Source organism: Bombina bombina, chromosome 5 (assembly GCF_027579735.1).
Source record: "Bombina bombina isolate aBomBom1 chromosome 5, aBomBom1.pri, whole genome shotgun sequence".
In the NCBI taxonomy this organism is placed as follows: Eukaryota; Metazoa; Chordata; class Amphibia; order Anura; family Bombinatoridae; genus Bombina; species Bombina bombina.
This window is the reverse complement of record NC_069503.1, coordinates 969014240-969033341: the sequence shown is the minus strand read 5'-3', so window position 1 is coordinate 969033341 and position 19102 is coordinate 969014240. Positions and strand designations below refer to the sequence as shown.

The window sequence follows — 19102 nt, the reverse complement described above, 5'->3', positions numbered from 1 at the left end:
ATATATATTGTATGTTATTTGTCTCTCATTCACATCTAAAAATGTAAGCCAAGATTCCTCAGTTCCTGTTATCAGGCCCACTAACATGCCAAATTTTCAGGATCACATTCTATGACCTAGATTTGGAGTTTGGCGTTAGCCGTGAAAACCAGCATTAGAGGCTCCTAACGCTGGTTTTAGGCTACCGCCGGTATTTGGAGTCACTCAACATAGGGTCTAACGCTCACTTTTCATCCGCGACTTTTCCATACCGCAGATCCCCTTACGTAAATTGCGTATCCTATCTTTTCAATGGGATCTTTCTAACTCCGGTATTTAGAGTCGTTTCTGAAGTGAGCGTTAGACATCTAACGACAAAACTCCAGCCGCAGGAAAAAAGTCAGTAGTTAAGAGCTTTCTGGGCTAACGCCGGTTTATAAAGCTCTTAACTACTGTGCTCTAAAGTACACTAACACCCATAAACTACCTATGCACCCCTAAACCGAGGTCCCCCCACATCGCCGACACTCGAATAATTTTTTTAACCCCTAATCTGCCGACCGCCACCTACGTTATCCTTATGTACCCCTAATCTGCTGCCCCTAACACCGCCGACCCCTGTATTATATTTATTAACCCCTAACCTGCCCCCCACAACGTCGCCTCCACCTACCTACACTTATTAACCCCTAATCTGCCGACCGCAAAGCGCCGCCACCTACGTTATCCTTATGTACCCCTAATCTGCTGCCCCTAACACCGCCGACCCCTATATTATATTTATTAACCCCTAATCTGCCCCCCTCAACGTCGCCTCCACCTGCCTACACTTATTAACCCCTAATCTGCCGACCGGACCTGAGCGCTACTATAATAAAGTTATTAACCCCTAATCCGCCTCACTAACCCTATAATAAATAGTATTAACCCCTAATCTGCCCTCCCTAACATCGCCGACACCTAACTTCAATTATTAACCCCTAATCTGCTGACCGGAGCTCACCGCTATTCTAATAAATGTATTAACCCCTAAAGCTAAGTCTAACCCTAACACTAACACCCCCCTAAGTTAAATATAATTTAAATCTAACAAAATAAATTAACTCTTATTAAAAAAATTATTCCTATTTAAAGCTAAATACTTACCTGTAAAATAAACCCTAATATAGCTACAATATAAATTATAATTATATTATAGCTATTTTAGGATTAATATTTATTTTACAGGTAACTTTGTATTTATTTTAACCAGGTACAATAGCTATTAAATAGTTAAGAACTATTTAATAGCTAAAATAGTTAAAATAATTACAAATTTACCTGTAAAAGAAATCCTAACCTAAGTTACAATTAAACCTAACACTATACTATCAATAAATTAATTAAATAAACTACCTACAATTACCTACAATTAACCTAACACTACACTATCAATAAATTAATTAAATACAATTCCTACAAATAAATACAATTAAATAAACTTGCTAAAGTACAAAAAATAAAAAAGAACTAAGTTACAAAAAATAAAAAAATATTTACAAACATAAGAAAAATATTACAACAATTTTAAACTAATTACACCTACTCTAAGCCCCCTAATAAAATAACAAAGCCCCCCAAAATAAAAAATGCCCTACTCTATTCTAAATAACTAAAGTTCAAAGCTCTTTTACCTTACCAGCCCTGAACAGGGCCCTTTGCGGGGCATGCCCCAAGAAGTTCAGCTCTTTTGCCTGTAAAAAAAAAATACAATACCCAAGCCCCCCAACATTACAACCCACCACCCACATACCCCTAATCTAACCCAAACCCCCCTTAAATAAACCTAACACTAAGCCCCTGAAGATCTTCCTACCTTGTCTTCACCTCACCGGGTTCAACGATCTGTCCAGAAGAGCTCCTCCGATGTCCTGATCCAAGCCCAAGCGGGGGGCTGAAGAGGTCCATGATCCGGCTGAAGTCTTCATCCAAGCAGGAGCTGAAGAGGTCCATGATCCGGATGAAGTCTTCATCCAAGCGGGAGCTGAAGAGGTCCATGATCCGGATGAAGTCTTCTATCAACGGCATCTTCAATCTTCTTTCTTCCGGATCCATCTTGCAGACCTCCGACGCGGAACATCCTGCTGGCCCGACGGACTAACGACGAATGACGGTTCCTTTAAGGGACGTCATCCAAGATGGCGTCCCTCGAATTCCGATTGGCTGATAGGATTCTATCAGCCAATCGGAATTAAGGTAGGAATATTCTGATTGGCTGATGGAATCAGCCAATCAGAATCAAGTTCAATCCGATTGGCTGATCCAATCAGCCAATCAGATTGAGCTCGCATTCTATTGGCTGATCGGAACAGCCAATAGATTGCGAGCTCAATTTGATTGGCTGATTGAATCAGCCAATCGGATTGAACTTGAATCTGATTGGCTGATTCCATCAGCCAATCAGAATTTTCCTACCTTAATTCCGATTGGCTGATAGAATCCTATCAGCCAATCGGAATTCGAGGGACACCATCTTGGATGACGTCCCTTAAAGGAACTGTCATTCGTCGTTAGTCCGTCGGGCCAGCAGGATGTTCCGCGTCGGAGGTCTGCAAGATGGATCCGGAAGAAACAAGATTGAAGATGCCGTTGATAGAAGACTTCATCCGGATCACGGACCTCTTCAGCTCCCGCTTGGATGAAGACTTCATCCGGATCATGGACCTCTTCAGCTCCCGCTTGGATGAAGACTTCAGCCAGATCATGGACCTCTTCAGCCCCCCGCTTGGGCTTGGATCAGGACATCGGAGGAGCTCTTCTGGACAGATCGTTGAACCCGGTGAGGTGAAGACAAGGTAGGAAGATCTTCAGGGGCTTAGTGTTAGGTTTATTTAAGGGGGGTTTGGGTTAGATTAGGGGTATGTGGGTGGTGGGTTGTAATGTTGAGGGGCTTGGGTATTGTATTTTTTTTTACAGGCAAAAGAGCTGAACTTCTTGGGGCATGCCCCGCAAAGGGCCCTGTTCAGGGCTGGTAAGGTAAAAGAGCTTTGAACTTTAGTTATTTAGAATAGGGTAGGGCATTTTTTTATTTGGGGGGGCTTTGTTATTTTATTAGGGGGCTTGGGCTTGGATCAGGACATCGGAGGAGCTCTTCTGGACAGATCGTTGAACCCGGGGAGGTGAAGACAAGGTAGGAAGATCTTCAGGGGCTTAGTGTTAGGTTTATTTAAGGGGGGTTTGGGTTAGATTAGGGGTATGTGGGTGGTGGGTTGTAATGTTGGGGGGCTTGGGTATTGTATTTTTTTTTTACAGGCAAAAGAGCTGAACTTCTTGGGGCATGCCCCGCAAAGGGCCCTGTTCAGGGCTGGTAAGGTAAAAGAGCTTTGAACTTTAGTTATTTAGAATAGGGTAGGGCATTTTTTTATTTTGGGGGGCTTTGTTATTTTATTTGGGGGCTTAGAGTAGGTGTAATTAGTTTAAAATTGTTGTAATATTTTTCTTATGTTTGTAAATATTTTTTTATTTTTTGTAACTTAGTTCTTTTTTATTTTTTGTACTTTAGCAAGTTTATTTAATTGTATTTATTTGTAGGAATTGTATTTAATTAATTTATTGATAGTGTAGTGTTAGGTTAATTGTAGGTAATTGTAGGTAGTTTATTTAATTAATTTATTGATAGTATAGTGTTAGGTTTAATTGTAACTTAGGTTAGGATTTCTTTTACAGGTAAATTTGTAATTATTTTAACTATTTTAGCTATTAAATAGTTCTTAACTATTTAATAGCTATTGTACCTGGTTAAAATAAATACAAAGTTACCTGTAAAATAAATATTAATCCTAAAATAGCTATAATATAATTATAATTTATATTGTAGCTATATTAGGGTTTATTTTACAGGTAAGTATTTAGCTTTAAATAGGAATAATTTTTTTAATAAGAGTTAATTTATTTTGTTAGATTTAAATTATATTTAACTTAGGGGGGTGTTAGTGTTAGGGTTAGACTTAGCTTTAGGGGTTAATACATTTATTAGAATAGCGGTGAGCTCCGGTCAGCAGATTAGGGGTTAATAATTGAAGTTAGGTGTCGGCGATGTTAGGGAGGGCAGATTAGGGGTTAATACTATTTATTATAGGGTTAGTGAGGCGGATTAGGGGTTAATAACTTTATTATAGTAGCGCTCAGGTCCGGTCGGCAGATTAGGGGTTAATAAGTGTAGGCAGGAATTGTATTTAATTAATTTATTGATAGTGTAGTGTTAGGTTAATTGTAGGTAATTGTAGGTAGTTTATTTAATTAATTTATTGATAGTATAGTGTTAGGTTTAATTGTAACTTAGGTTAGGATTTCTTTTACAGGTAAATTTGTAATTATTTTAACTATTTTAGCTATTAAATAGTTCTTAACTATTTAATAGCTATTGTACCTGGTTAAAATAAATACAAAGTTACCTGTAAAATAAATATTAATCCTAAAATAGCTATATTATAATTATAATTTATATTGTAGCTATATTAGGATTTATTTTACAGGTAAGTATTTAGCTTTAAATAGGAATAATTTATTTAATAAGAGTTAATTTATTTCGTTAGATTTAAATTATATTTAACTTAGGGGGGCGTTAGTGTTAGGGTTAGACTTAGCTTTAGGGGTTAATACATTTATTAGAATAGCGGTGAGCTCCGGTTGGCAGATTAGGGGTTAATAATTGAAGTTAGGTGTTGGCGATGTTAGGGAGGGCAGATTAGGGGTTAATACTATTTATTATAGGGTTAGTGAGGCGGATTAGGGGTTAATAACTTTATTATAGTAGCGCTCAGGTCCGGTCGGCAGATTAGGGGTTAATAAGTGTAGGCAGGTGGAGGCGACGTTGAGGGGGGCAGATTAGGGGTTAATAAATATAATATAGGGGTCGGCGGTGTTAGGGGCAGCAGATTAGGGGTACATAAGGATAATGTAAATAGCGGCGGTTTACGGAGCGGCAGATTAGGGGTTAATAATAATATGCAGGGGTCAGCGATAGCGGGGGCGGCAGATTAGGGGTTAATAAGTGTAAGGTTAGGGGTGTTTAGACTCGGGGTACATGTTAAAGTGTTAGGTGCAGACGTAGGAAGTGTTTCCCCATAGCAAACAATGGGGCTGCGTTAGGAGCTGAACGCGGCTTTTTTGCAGGTGTTAGGTTTTTTTTCAACTCAAACAGCCCCATTGTTTCCTATGGGAGAATCGTGCACGAGCACGTTTTTGAGGCTGGCCGCTTGCGTAAGCAACTCTGCTATCAAGAGTTGAAGCTGCGTTAAAAATGCTCTAGGCTCCTTTTTTGGAGCCTAACGCAGCCTTTATGTGGACTCTCAATACCAGAGTTATTTTTATGCTGCGGCCAGAAAAAAGCCGGCGTTAGTTTTTCGGGTCATTACTGACAAAACTCCAAATCTAGCCGTATGATAGTAGTTTAGTTAACTACCATCTGTCAGCACCTGCACTGTACTTCAGCAGTTCTAGCAATCTGGCCTGCTAGTGTGTTCCAAGGATTGAAAGTGAGGAACCCTGATGCCCCGAACACAACTCTGTGAGATACCAAGTTCTCAATGAAAAATGAACCCATCTATAGTCCTGTGAAAGGCCATACAATAATGATAGATCTTTATGGATCATTTTGCTTTTGAGAATAAACCTTTATGTCTAATGTAATGCTACAGGAATGATAATGAACAAGTTAAAGTACTAGTAAGTTAAAAAAAACTAATTCCCTTTTTATGATACCAACATGTTTAATAAATATTTAGGTTTCAAAATCTCTGATGTCTTTTTTTTATCACCAGGTACCTCAGATGTTATTACTTTGCAGTTCGTACCTTAATCACAATTGGAGGACTTGCTGAACCTCAGACATTATTTGAGATCATTTTTCAACTATTGAATTATTTCTCTGGTGTCTTTGTCTTCTCAAGTTTAATTGGACAGGTAATAAAACTATAGAATCATTATTAGAGGAATACTACTACCTCAAAATATCATTTTTTTGGGATTCCTATATTTTGTCTAAATTTCCTCATAGCATACCACAATAGTCACTTTGTGATTATGAAAGTTTTTCTTTTGGTTCCTTAGAAAAATGATGTATTTGCATTGGGATCTCCACCTTTATGGTACAAAATTTGTTATGTGGACCTCTAATATAAGATTATTAAAGGGATATGAAACCCAAATGTTTTCTTTCATGATTCAGATAGAGCATGTAATTTTAAGCAACTTTCTAATTTACTCCTATTATCAATTTTCTTCATTTTCTTGGTATCTTTAGTTGAATAGCAGGAATGTAAGCTTAGGAGCCAGTCCATTTTTGGTGCAGAACCCTGGGTAGCGCTTGCTGATTGGTGGCTAATTTTTTTCAAATAAAGATGCCAAGAGAACAAAGAAAATTTGATAATAGGAGTAAATTGCTTAAAACTGCATGCTCTGAATCATGAAAGAAAAATTTGGATTTCATATCCATTGAATACCATTAATCTTAATTTCTCATAGTGCATACTCTGTCCAATGTTTTGTTATTTTGTGTTGTTTCTTTTATATTCAATGGTATTATATGACGTCATATTTCTTGTATTATGTAATACTTAAATACAATTGTCGTGTTTATTATTGTAGCATCATACTTACCTCTTGCGTGCTGGAGAGCCGCGATAACTCTGATCCTTCTTCTCAGCACCCTGGGCCTCGCTAATAGGAGACTTAGCAAGGCCTGAGGCTTTGAGAAGATGGATCTGGGGTATTGTGGCTCTCCAGCATGCTAGAGCTACGTATTTAACCCCTTAAGGGTAATCTAAAGAAATTGAATGCATACTGACAGATTTTATCAGTATTATTTTGTTTTCTTTAAATCTCTTTGGTGCACTCATTCAGATACTTGTTTTGTGTAAACAAAATGAATATCTGTTTTTCATTACAAATGTATATATATAATTTTATATTGAGTGAAGAAAAAAACTATTTTTAAAGTATCTTAGGCTTAGAACTCAAGCAAAAGCCAGGACCTACGTTTTGTAGCTCGCCCCTTAGAACACAATAAAGCTGAAGCAGAAAATAAGTGTACTTTAAAGGGACAGTTAACTCAAAAAATTGTATTGCTTAAAGAGATAGATAATCCCTTTATTACCCATTCCCCAGTTTTGCACAGAAAAGATGGTTATGTCAATACACTTTTTACCTCTGTGATTACCTTGTATAAGCCGGACAGATAGCTCAGCATGCTAAGGCACTGTGGCTGAGCTCTGTAGCAACCCAAGGGTTGCAGGTTTGATCCCCGTGAGGTCCACTCAGCCTTTCATCCTTCCGAGGTCAATAAAATGAGCAGCGCCTTGAGACCCTTATGGGTGATTAGCCATGCTTTATAAGTACCCAATACATAATCCTCTTCTGACAGCCCCTGATCACATTACTTTTTATTTATTATCTACTGACTTGCATTTAAGAGAATTAGTGCAGTGTCATCTACAACCCACAGGCGTGAGCACAATGTTATCTATATGGCTCACGTGAACTAGCACTCCCCTGTTGTGAAAAGCAAATAAAAAAGCATGTGATAAAAGGCTGTCTTTAGTGGCTTAGAAACAGGCAGAAATGTAGAGGTTTAAATGTTATAAAGTATATTACTATAATGTTGGTTGTGCAAAGCTGGGGAATGGGTAGTAAAGGATTATCTATCTTTTAAAACAATAACACATTTTTGTGTTGACTGTCCCTTTAAGATATATATTTCTGGAAGAAAGCAGAATGTATGGAAATTGACAAAATAAAATAGAATGATCTTTGTATAGCAACACAAGTGCTTGACCCTGTATTTAACCGAATGAGACATGTTAGTGTACTGATTTTAAGATTGTAAGAATGGAGTAATACCCCAATGTTTATTAAATAATTAAATGGTCTTGGATAAGCACAAAGCAGCACTTCCTTAGCTAGCTCTTTACACTAATGTATTGTATTATGGCAGATAAAGCCCTACCTTGCATATGTGGTTCCTGACCCAGTACCGGCCAACTGGCACAATATGTAGCTTCACAGTAGGTACATGCACCATTAGGTAAAGTTGTATAATCAACCAATATATGATAAAAAGACTTTGCAATAGCGCTTAGTCTGAACTTCAAATGAGTAGTAACAAAATGTTCTGACAAATTTCAAAGTTATGTTTATTTCCAATCCTTGCGTATCATGTGATATTCATCAGCCAATCAGAAATGCATATAGTATATTCTGTAAATTCTTGCACATGCTCAGTAGGAGCTGGGGACTCAAAAAGTGTAAATATAAAATGACTGCACACATTTTGTTAATGGAAGTATAAAATTAATTAAATGAAAGTTTAAAATTGCCTGCTCTATCATGAAAGTTTCATTTTGACTTCATGTCTCTTTAAGGGAAGTTCACTAATGTTCCTTATTTGAAGTAGAGACAATGGGGCCGATTTATCATGGCCCTAATGGGGTCAAATACATCTGTTCCATGCGAGCCTTCAGGCTTGTCGGAAACAGGAGTTAAGAAACAGCGGTCTTATGACCGATACTCCTTAACTCGTCCGCCCCCTCTGAGGCGGCGGACATCAATCCACCCGATCGCATAAGATCGGGTTGATTGACACCCCCTGCTAGCAGAATCTGCATGGGGTATCATTGCAAAAGCAATTTACCAGAACTGCTTGTGCAATGATAAATGCTGACAGCGTATGCTGTCAGCATTTATCGATGTCTGGCGGACATGATCGCTACAGCGGATCATGTCCGCCAGACACATAATAAATGGTCCCCAATTACTTTACAATACAGTGCTCAGTAAAATAAGCTGATTATTTCTCTCCATGTCAGCAATTTTTTGAGAACTGGGCCCAATAACAGAGACTGAAGAATAGGCACAAGGGCAGTGAAACATATTCAAGAGCAGCTTCACAGTTTGCTTCAGTTTCTGCCCTCTACATTTCCTAGTTAAAAACGTTCCGCTCTAAATAAGTAGTGCCGGTTAGGGAAACAATCCTTTAGGCCGGAACCCAGACAACCACCATAATAAATATTAACCCCCTCAGAAAAAAAATATTACCTGCTCCTGCTGTGCAAATTCTTAAAAGGTGTGCACTCCTAAAAAAGTTATGCTCAAGCACACATGCACACCTTAGAGGGAACAGTGGCTGCAACACCGCTGTTTGTATTAGGCACCGTTATTTATACGTGCATGTTGTAGAGTTGTTAATGCCCTTCAAGCATTATTTAGGCATCATTCAGGACTTAGATCTATCATTCATAAACTAACGTTAATACCAAGTACATTAATTTCTTGGGTATTCAGTTTATTCTGTTTGATAAACCCTGTAACCTATATAGAACACATGCTAACTTCAGCGGTCTAAAATCAGTCATTAAATCCTTTTCTGTCATGCTGTCAATTCTGAATGATCATCCTAGTTAAGCAGAGAGAGATCTACTCCAATTATTTTTTATATTTTTACATAACAATAATATTGTTACAAATAACTATAAAAATATTAAAAAAAGGAAGAGTGCAAAGCTCCCTAAAAACATAATAATATACTGTATGAGTTGGCATAAAAATCATAGGGAATATAAATTTTTCTATGAATCCTAAAATCAATATTCAACAATCTTAAAATTAACTTTTATGGAATGGAATGATTTACATACAATTATTGGGCCAAATTACAAGTGGAGCTGTATTTAACGCTCCCGTTCGCAAGCTAACTCCGCTAGAAGTAAGGTTTTTACGAGCGCCGGGTAGCGCTTGGCGTATAAATTGAAAGTTTTCCTTTTTGTGTTAACCGATGCGTGCAAAAAGGTGAACTTAGAATATTGCTATTACCTTAAAGGGACATAATACTCATATGCTAAATCACTTGAAACTGATGCAGTATAACTGTAAAAAGCTGACAGGAAAATATCACCTGATCATCTCTATGTAAAAAAGGAAGATATTTTACCTCACAATTTACTCAGCTCAGCAGACTAAGTTCTGTGTAAAAAGTTATACTTCACCTGCTCCCAGCTGCAGGTAAAAATAAAAAAAAAATGAAGAAATGAACAGCAGCCAATCAGCATCAGCAGTGCTGAGGTCATGAACTCTTACTGTGATCTCATGAGATTTCATAGTAAGCTTCCTTTACCTGATTGGTGAAATAATATGAGAGTGCACAATGCTCATCCCTTCAGATGTCCTGGGACATACACACTAAAATGCTGCTTAGAAATCCTTTACAATGGGAGGTGGCTACTGAGGAACTTTTGAGGTAAAATATCTTTCTTTTTTACATAGAGATGCTCAGGTGATATTTTCTAGTCAGCTTTTTACCTCTATGCTGCATCACTTTCAAGTGTTTAAACATTTGGGTATTATGGCCCTTTAAGGTATTCTCCCATATCAGTCAATGAAGCAAAAAAAGTGCTACTCTCGCCTAAAGCCTGTGAACACTGTCCATTTTTTGCAGTACATCGGTCCCACCACTTGCTCTCTCCCCCTCTATTTTGCTCTCTCTCCCCCCTCCCTTTTGTTCTCTCTCCCCTCTCTTTTGCTCTCTCTCTCCCCTCTCTTTTTCTCTCTTTCCCCTTTCTCTTTTGCTTTCTCTTCCCCTCTCTTTTGCTTTCTCTCTCTCTCCCCCTCTCTTTTGTGCTCTCTCCCCTCTCTTTTGCTCTATCTCTCCCCCCTGTCTTTTGAGCACTCTCTCTCACCCTCTCTTTTGCTCTCTCTCCCCCCTCTTTTGCTCTTTCTCCCCTCTTTTGCTGTCCCCCCCTCTACTTTCTTCTCTCTCCCTTCTCTTTTGTTCTCTCTCCCCCCTCTTTTGCTCTCTCCCCCCTCTCTTTTGCTCTCTCCCCTCCTCTCTTTTGCTCTCTCTCCTCCTCTCTTTTTCTCTCTCTCGCCCCTCTCTTTTGCTCTCTCTCACTCCTCTCTTTTGTTTTTTTTACCACTCTCTTTTGCTCTATATCGCCCCTCTTGTGTGCTCTCTCATGGCAGATGGCCGCTCCCACCCGGCCCCGCCCCTGTCATGTCTGGCCTCGCATCCTTCACGCCCTGGCCCAGCACCTTCGCGCTCCGGCCAGTCTCGCCCCCTTCATGCATCAGGTGCCAGGTCAGTTTGTTGAAGGCCAGGTGTGTTTGTCCTTGCGCAGTCTCTACTGCGCATGACAGCTTTGGACAAACACACTTGGCCTTTTATATTATAGGATGTCTATATATGTGTAGATATGTATTTATGTGTTTATATGTGTATATGTCTTTAAATACATATATGCACATATAAATACATAAACATATACTGTATTTAGACACCTGAGACCTCATATCTTTGAGCCCTTATAACATTTTTGTGCAATATTTTTTTGAATGATTTTAGTAGATAGTATTATTATGAGTGTAACTGTACTTTTTAATGTATTTTTGATGTGTTTTGCAACACTTTTTTGCTTCTCAAAACAGTTAACCAGAGCTCTGAGGATGCAGTAATCATTATAGCGTAAATTGTGATTGCGCTCACATGTTCACATCTATTATTTATTTATTATCAGGTATTTGTATAGCGCCAACAGATTCAGCAGCGCTGTAAACATAGTCGGTGTACAGGATAGCTTTTGTAGGGGTCAAGTGGGTAGAGGGCCCTGCCGAGAGTTTCACATCTACTTTCAACTTTTAATACGAGTGCTAAACCAACGCGCACAAACACCCGCAATAAACCCTTTTTACTTGCGTGTAACTGTTAGTGCGCCTCTCATAATCTGCCCCATTATATGTAATAGGATTCATCTTCTTTCTAAACATTTGTAAAAGATTTTATGTTATAAAATATCTTAAAAACTATGCTTATCGGTTTTCATTATTTTAACATTTTTGACACTATAGCTATTCATATTTCAATTTAAGGTGTTTGTTGGGTTAAGGAATAATGTATTTATTGTTAATATGTAACCTATGAAATATCAATTTTAGATGCGTGATGTAATTGGAGCAGCAACTGCAGGACAAAGTTATTACCGTGCCAGCATAGACCAAACTATATCATACATGAACACTTATAAAATTCCTAAAATTGTGCAGAACCGTATAAAAACATGGTATGAATACACTTGGGATTCGCAAGGAATGCTAGGTGAGTAACTAAATTTAATAACATAGCACAAAATTATGAAAGGGGTGAATTCTGATCCTTTAGAAAATGTTATTAAATTATTTTTTTTTTTTTTTTTTAAAGTCTTGACAATCTGTTTCTAAATTATTAGAATACAGCAGATAACCTTGATTCCAATCTTTCTGAAATTCTTATAAAAAAACTTGTGTCCATTATTTTCTTTTTTTATTAAAATATCAAAATGATTACAATCTTTTCAAGTCAAACACATCCAAACTTGATAACTCCCATGATATTTCCTCACAACGGCACCATGTAAGAACAATAATGGCTGTCGATCACTGAAAAAATAATCAATGTATAAAAAAAAAAACTGCCCTCAAGGCTGCTCAGCTGCTCTATAAAACTGACCAGGCTCATCCTAGTCCAGCATTCTCTCCTCTCCTTACAGTCTTCTCTTTCTTCGCATGTCACAGCTATCTATATATATTAGGTATGTTTTCTTTCCTGTTTTTACACTTAATTACTGGTGATGATGTGCTCAGTATTGTTTTTTTACTTGCTACAATTAAATTGTCATTAAATAGGGTCATCGCCACTTTTGACATAGACAGCGCCATCTTGTTTTTGTTATCCAAGCTTGTGTAGATCAGGGGCTTATATCGTTATCATTTATTAATTGTGTTATCAGTTGATCTATAAGTTTTGAGCATCTATCAAGTGCCTTTAGTTATTGAATTCAATGGGGCCCATTTATCAAGCTCCATAAGTCTTAAGACTCGCCAGAAACACAAATTATGGAGCAGCAGTCTAAAGACCGCTGCTCCATAATCCTGTCCGCCTCATCAGAGCGATCGAGTACGATTGGGTTGATTGACACCCCCTGCTGGTGGCCGATTGGCCGCGAGTCTGCCTAGTCTGTAAAATCACCTGATCTTATATCGACAACAAAATAAACACATTGGGGCCTATTTATCATATGTCTGTCGGACCTGATCCGACACTGCGGATCAGGTCCAACAGACATCGCTGAATGCGGAGAGCAATACGCTCTCCGTATTCAGCGATGTCTGTCAGACCTGATCCGCAGTGTCGGATCAGGTCCGACAGACATATGATAAATAGGCCCCAATGTGTTTATTTTGTTGTCGATATTTAGTCGATAACTTGTGGTCGGTGCATTGTGATCACTGAAGTCAATGCTGTCCATACATCAAGTTTACTTTTCTGATATCCAACTCAATATTTTTCCAATACAAGTATGGTGTTAACTTTTCCATTGTGATACAAACAATGACAAAAGATTTATTGGTAGCTGAAAAACAGACAGAAACACAATTTACTAGATTGGAATCAATTCCATATTGGGATATTTATTTTAATGCTGTAATCACAAAACTGTATTCATATAATATTACATTTGCAAATAACCCATACAAATATTTAGGATCATAATTATTCTTACAAATATGGACAGTTGTATATCAGAGATTACAAAATATGTATTATATTACTAAATTTGTGTTAAATATGCTTAAAACATACATGAATATAATATATAAGCATGGAACAATAATTCTAAACAAGCTAAACTGTTTCTGGGTTTAGTTTTGATAATTTAAAAAAAAATGTATTAGTAAACAGTGTCTTATTTTGTTTTTCCTTATTTACAGATGAGTCAGAGCTACTGGAGCAAATGCCAGCAAAAATGCAACTGGCTATTGCTATTGATGTCAATTTTGCAATTGTTGACAAAGTTGACTTATTTAAAGTAAGTAACAAAAATGAGTACGTATGTTTCAAAAACCTGTATCACTGATCTTTATTTTATATATAAATATATATATATAAACAGGCAAAGTGCACTCCAGATCCTGAGTAAGCAACAGCTTCGGGTGCTAACAACAATGGAATATAACAGAGAACAAGAAGCACTCCAGAAGTCTTTCCAATTTTATCACCTTTAATAGTGAACGTTTTCAGGCAATAAACAGCCCGTCCTCAAACTTACAAGGTTACCAAACACTTACCACCCAGCTGTGTTATAGACCGCCACCAGAGAAAAGTGCGCCACGCTCTCCGCGGTAGATGCGCCGCCCCTAACATGTTAAATGTATATATATATAATTTATTGTTTAGCTGTGCAGTCATGTTCTCTATTTTATATGAAAATAGTGGTCAGCAAGAGAGACATTAAATCACCTTAATATTTTTTTTAAAAATAGAGAATTGAGTTAGATTTATACCACCTATAGATGTAGCTGTCACCTAGACGAGGGTTCTTAAAGGCCAGATATTAATATATGGTGATATATATATATACACACACACACACATGCACTCACATACATGGGTATATTTACTTTAAAACAGTAAAAATGTTGTAACTACTAGCTACATTACTTTTTTATTTTATACTAGTACTAAAGCCCGTGTACACGGGCCATTTTTTGCAGTACAGCGGTCCCACCCCTTGCACTCTCCCCCCTCTCTTTTGCTCTCTCTTCCCCCTCTATTTTGCTTTCTCTCCCCCCTCTCCTTTGAACTCTCTCTCTCCCCTCTTTTGCTCTCTCTCTCCCCTCTTTGGCTCTCTCCCTCCTTTCTTTTGCTCTCTCTCCCCCCTCTTTTGTTCTCTCCCCCCTCTTTTGTTCTCTCCCCCCTCTTTGGCTCTCTCTCCCCCCTCTTTTGCTCTCCTCCCCCCTCTTTGGCTCTCCCCCCCCTCTTTGGCTCCCCCCCTCTTTGGCTCTCTCCCCTCTTTTGCTCTCTCTCCTCTTTGGCTCTCTCTCTCCCCCCCTCTTTGGCTCTCCCCCCCCCTTTGGCTCTCTCCCCCCCTTTGGCTCCCCCCCCTTTGGCTCTCTCCCCCCCCCTTCGGCTCTCCCCCCCCTTTGGCTCTCCCCCCCCTTTGCCCCCCCCCCCTTTGCTCTCTCCCCCCCTTTGGCTCTCTCCCCCCCTCTTTGGCTCTCCCCCCCTCTTTGGCTCTACCCCCCCTCTTTGGCTCTGCCCCCCCTCTTTGGCTCTGCCCCCCCCTCTTTGGCTCTCTCTCCCCCCTCTTTGGCTCTCTCCCCTCTTTTGCTCTCCTCTTTGGCTCTCTTTCCTCTTTGGCTCTCTCTCTCCCCCCTCTTTGGCTCTCCCCCCCTTTAGCTCTCTCCCCCCCCCTTTGGCTCTCTCCCCCCCTCTTTGGCTCTCTCCCCCCCTCTTTGGCTCTCTCCCCCCCTCTTTGGCTCTCCCCCCCCCCTCTTTGGCTTTCTCCCCCCCCTCTTTGGCTCTCTCTCCCCCCTCTTTGGCTCTCTCTCCTTTTTGCCTCTTTTTCCTCTTTGGCTCTCTCTCTCCCCCCTCATTGGCTCCCCCCCCTTCTCTTTGGCTCTCCCCCCCCCCCTTCTCTTTGGCTCCCCCCCTTCTCTTTGGCTCTCCCCCCTCCCTTCTCTTTGGCTCTCCCCCCTCCCTTCTCTTTGGCTCTCCCCCCTCCCTTCTCTTTGGCTCTCCCCCCCTTCTCTTTGGCTCCCCCCCCTTCTCTTTGGCTCTCCCCCCTTCTCTTTGGCTCTCCCCCCCTTCTCTTTGGCTCTCCCCCCCTTCTCTTTGGCTCTCCCCCCCTTCTCTTTGGCTCTCCCCGCCCCTTCTCTTTGGCTCTCCCCCCCCCCTTCTCTTTGGCTCTCCCCCCCTTCTCTTTGGCTCCCCCCCTTCTCTTTGGCTCCCCCCCCCTTCTCTTTGGCTCCCCCCCTTCTCTTGTGCTCCCCCCCCCCCCTGGCTCTCTCCCCCCCCCCTCTTTGGCCCTTTCCCCCCCCCCCTCTCCTGCTCCCTCTCTGGCTCTGTCTTCACATCGCGGGACCCCGCCCGGACACGCCCCATCGCGGCAACACCCGCCCGGTCACGCCCCTCGCGACGCCCGGCCACACCCACATCGCAACGCTCCCGTCAGCCACAAACAGCTGTGAGGTCTGGGGAGCGCGTGGCCGCTTCTCACTGCAGCAGACCTCACAGCTGTTGAGTAGCTTACCTCGCGCTCCCCAGACCTCACAGCTGTTTGTGTACCTCGCGCTCCCTATCTCAAGGCCAAGTGTTTGTCTCTACTGCGCATGACGGCTTCAGACAAACACTTGGCCTTTTATAATATAGGATATTTAATATTATTATTAGCTACTGTTATCGCAAAGCTTTTTTTTTTAAGGAAAAAGTGTTGCTTTCTGATCAGATATCTAATATTGACCCTTTTCTAGCCCCCACAAGTTTGCCATGTATAAACATTATTGGCTCAGTTTTTAAAGCCATTTCAATCCATTTAAGTTGCCAGCATTTGAGTTAGTAAAATCACCTGATCTGCATATGTGAGAGATTGTATTTGGTTGTCAATCACAATAGTGTAACTAGTTCCAAGACCTGCAAAAATAGCTTCTGTTGAGTTGGATGTGTCAGCTGGACAGTACAGCCCTAAATATTTGTAAGGAAACTGTGACTTAATCTAAATGTATGTACCTTGCTCTAATCATGGGTGCTACCAATTTGTGAACCTAGGTTTCACTGTAGATATCTGAAGGAGAGTTGCAAGCAGGTCAGCACTGGAATGTAGTGAAAGCCAGACCCATGACTAAAGGCAGGGAATAACTTCAGTTCTGTGCTTATAAAATAGATTTCCTATTTAATGTCCTTTTAATGCCCCTTATGTAGCTTGTTTTAGTAGCCCTTTCTTCTGACCATTTTCACTGCTTAGAGATATATTTTATGTTATAATTTCTCACTAAATATTATCAAATTCATCATGTTTTAGACAAACTGACTTCCATTTACTAATTAAAAACAGCATTGCCTGAGGCTGAATCAATCTTGGTGATTAAAAGTAAATTGGCACATGTTGTATAACTCAATAAAAATAATTATGTATTTTGCCAGAATTTTACATTGTAAATGTCATTGCAATAAAATAATTTATTCCCCACCAGGGATGTGACGCTCAAATGATCTATGACCTATTACTCAGACTTAAATCTATTGTCTACTTACCTGGTGATTTTGTCTGCAAAAAGGTAAGTAAAACAAGTTGATATTTCTGAATAAAATGTGTGCAGCTAATTGTTGCAATTAAAGTTAATAATGTAGAGTTGTATATGGTTAGCGCCAAATGTACATTTAATAAAAATAGCATTAATCATAAAGTGTAAGTCCAAGTGTTGGATTTATTCTCATAGATACCAAATGTTTATAGCAAGCTGAATTAAATATAATGAACTTACATGCTGAAGCATTGCTAGCTTTCATGAAGACTTAAACATTATCATATATTGACAACGACTCAAGAGTTTTTGCAGAACTCTCATATCATGCAGTGCTATGTTGCAATGGGATTGACTCTACTTCACATACAGAAATGCAGGGATTTCCCCTTGGAGAGGTAAACCAATTTTTTTGGAAACTCATAAGGGATCTTGCAGTGCTGGAGAATTATTTTATATCATCTTTTCTGAACTAGTTTAACCTTATCATCCCCTTATGGGGGATAACTTCTAAGCAATGCCTACTAAACAAAAATCTAACTTTGTAATATTTGACCTATTTATATAATTTTACAATTATATAAGAATGGTAAATTCCCACAATCTGTGATAGTGTAACGCTCTATTTGAAGTCTGTTTACTAGATCATGCTATGGATTAGCAAAATCAGATTCTGAAATTAACAATTAGATTGGTAACCCATCATATTTAAAATATATTGTGGTTCTAACAAATTAAAAAAAAACACAATAGATCTCATAATTACAGATTTATTACTATTTAAAAGTGTTAGAATTTCAAAAGATTTTGGAGCATTTCACTCTCAAAAATCATTTAGAACTTAATTTCACATCAAGATTCATATGAATGAAAAGTGCCATTAACCAGTATGTATATTAAAGTAGATTTCTTTCTTTAATGTCACTTTCTGTAAGATAGGTAAATACAAGCACACTAGGAAATATGTTTGAGAATTTATACAGTTATTGGCTTTTCAGAAAATAAAAGTAATATATAAAAAAAGGGGGCATTTTCAAAAGATTTCAGTTATTTAGAAGGTGACAAAATCTGCATAGTCATTACTTAATTATTTAGCTGGAAGTTTTTATTGTCTACTTATCTAACTATGCACTGGAAACACCAATTTGTTAGCATAGAGACATTTATGACTCTTTATGATTAAACATTTGTTTTAAATTTCATCCAAAAATACATTTAAGCAGGAGTTAATAAAAATGACTAAGTACAAAAACATGGGAAATGTCTATGTAAAAGCTTTTTATTCTATAACATCTGTTTTGTACATTGACAGGTTTATAAAGTGTGTCTACAAATTGAAAGATATAACCTTCAAAAGTATTTGAATATCAGCATCAAATGTGCTTGTTTTTAAGTGAATAGATGGATCGTTAAAAAGACATAAGAGCTATGATTTAGATGTACAGTAGACAATCTCTTTGAATGGTAACCATGCATATTATCTACAAATTTGTAAACACAATTTACCAATTCAAGAATAAAGCAGTTAGATTATATCATTTGAAAAATGAAAGCATATGAAAAGTTTATCTGACATCTAAAGGACTTCAATGAAAGCACTAACCTATAACTTGCTTCTTGATTTTGTGGTTAAAGCTGGAAGAAAACCCACACATTCATTTATGCTTTTAAAATATCATTTTTAAAATAAGACCAAAAAGATCATAAAAAGTGAGTGATAAAAAAATCTACAAAACGTACATTTCGCTTCCAATTCAGGCAATTTACAGCAGCACCATCTACTCATTTTATAAATTGGTTTGAGCTTGGCCAGCTTGTTGTGAAATGTTTTGATGTATTTCTTTCCCAAATGGCAAAGATAAGTCAATATATAAAACATTTTAAGACTAGTTTTGCTTGATTAACCCCTTCAGTACCAGTAGTTTGCTAGAGGCCAGTCAGATGTTTGTGATTTTTCTATTTATTAAGTTGTGCTCCTTTCATATGTGTAAAAAATTTAAGCCATTTAAGCTTTTGCCTTTTGTTAACTATAGTTTTG

The 19102-nt window shown here is 38.7% G+C and overlaps 1 protein-coding gene across 1 annotated transcript in view; it reads left to right on the top strand.

Annotated features, from left to right (window-relative positions):
* Positions 1-19102, top strand: part of CNGB3 (cyclic nucleotide gated channel subunit beta 3) — a 195196-nt gene that overhangs the window by 104301 nt on the left and 71793 nt on the right. Inside the window, exons 9-12 of the mRNA XM_053715907.1 lie at positions 5781-5922; positions 11941-12100; positions 13753-13850; positions 17014-17097. Coding sequence (XP_053571882.1) covers positions 5781-5922; positions 11941-12100; positions 13753-13850; positions 17014-17097 — 484 coding nt within the window. The remainder of the gene's footprint in view (positions 1-5780; positions 5923-11940; positions 12101-13752; positions 13851-17013; positions 17098-19102) is intronic.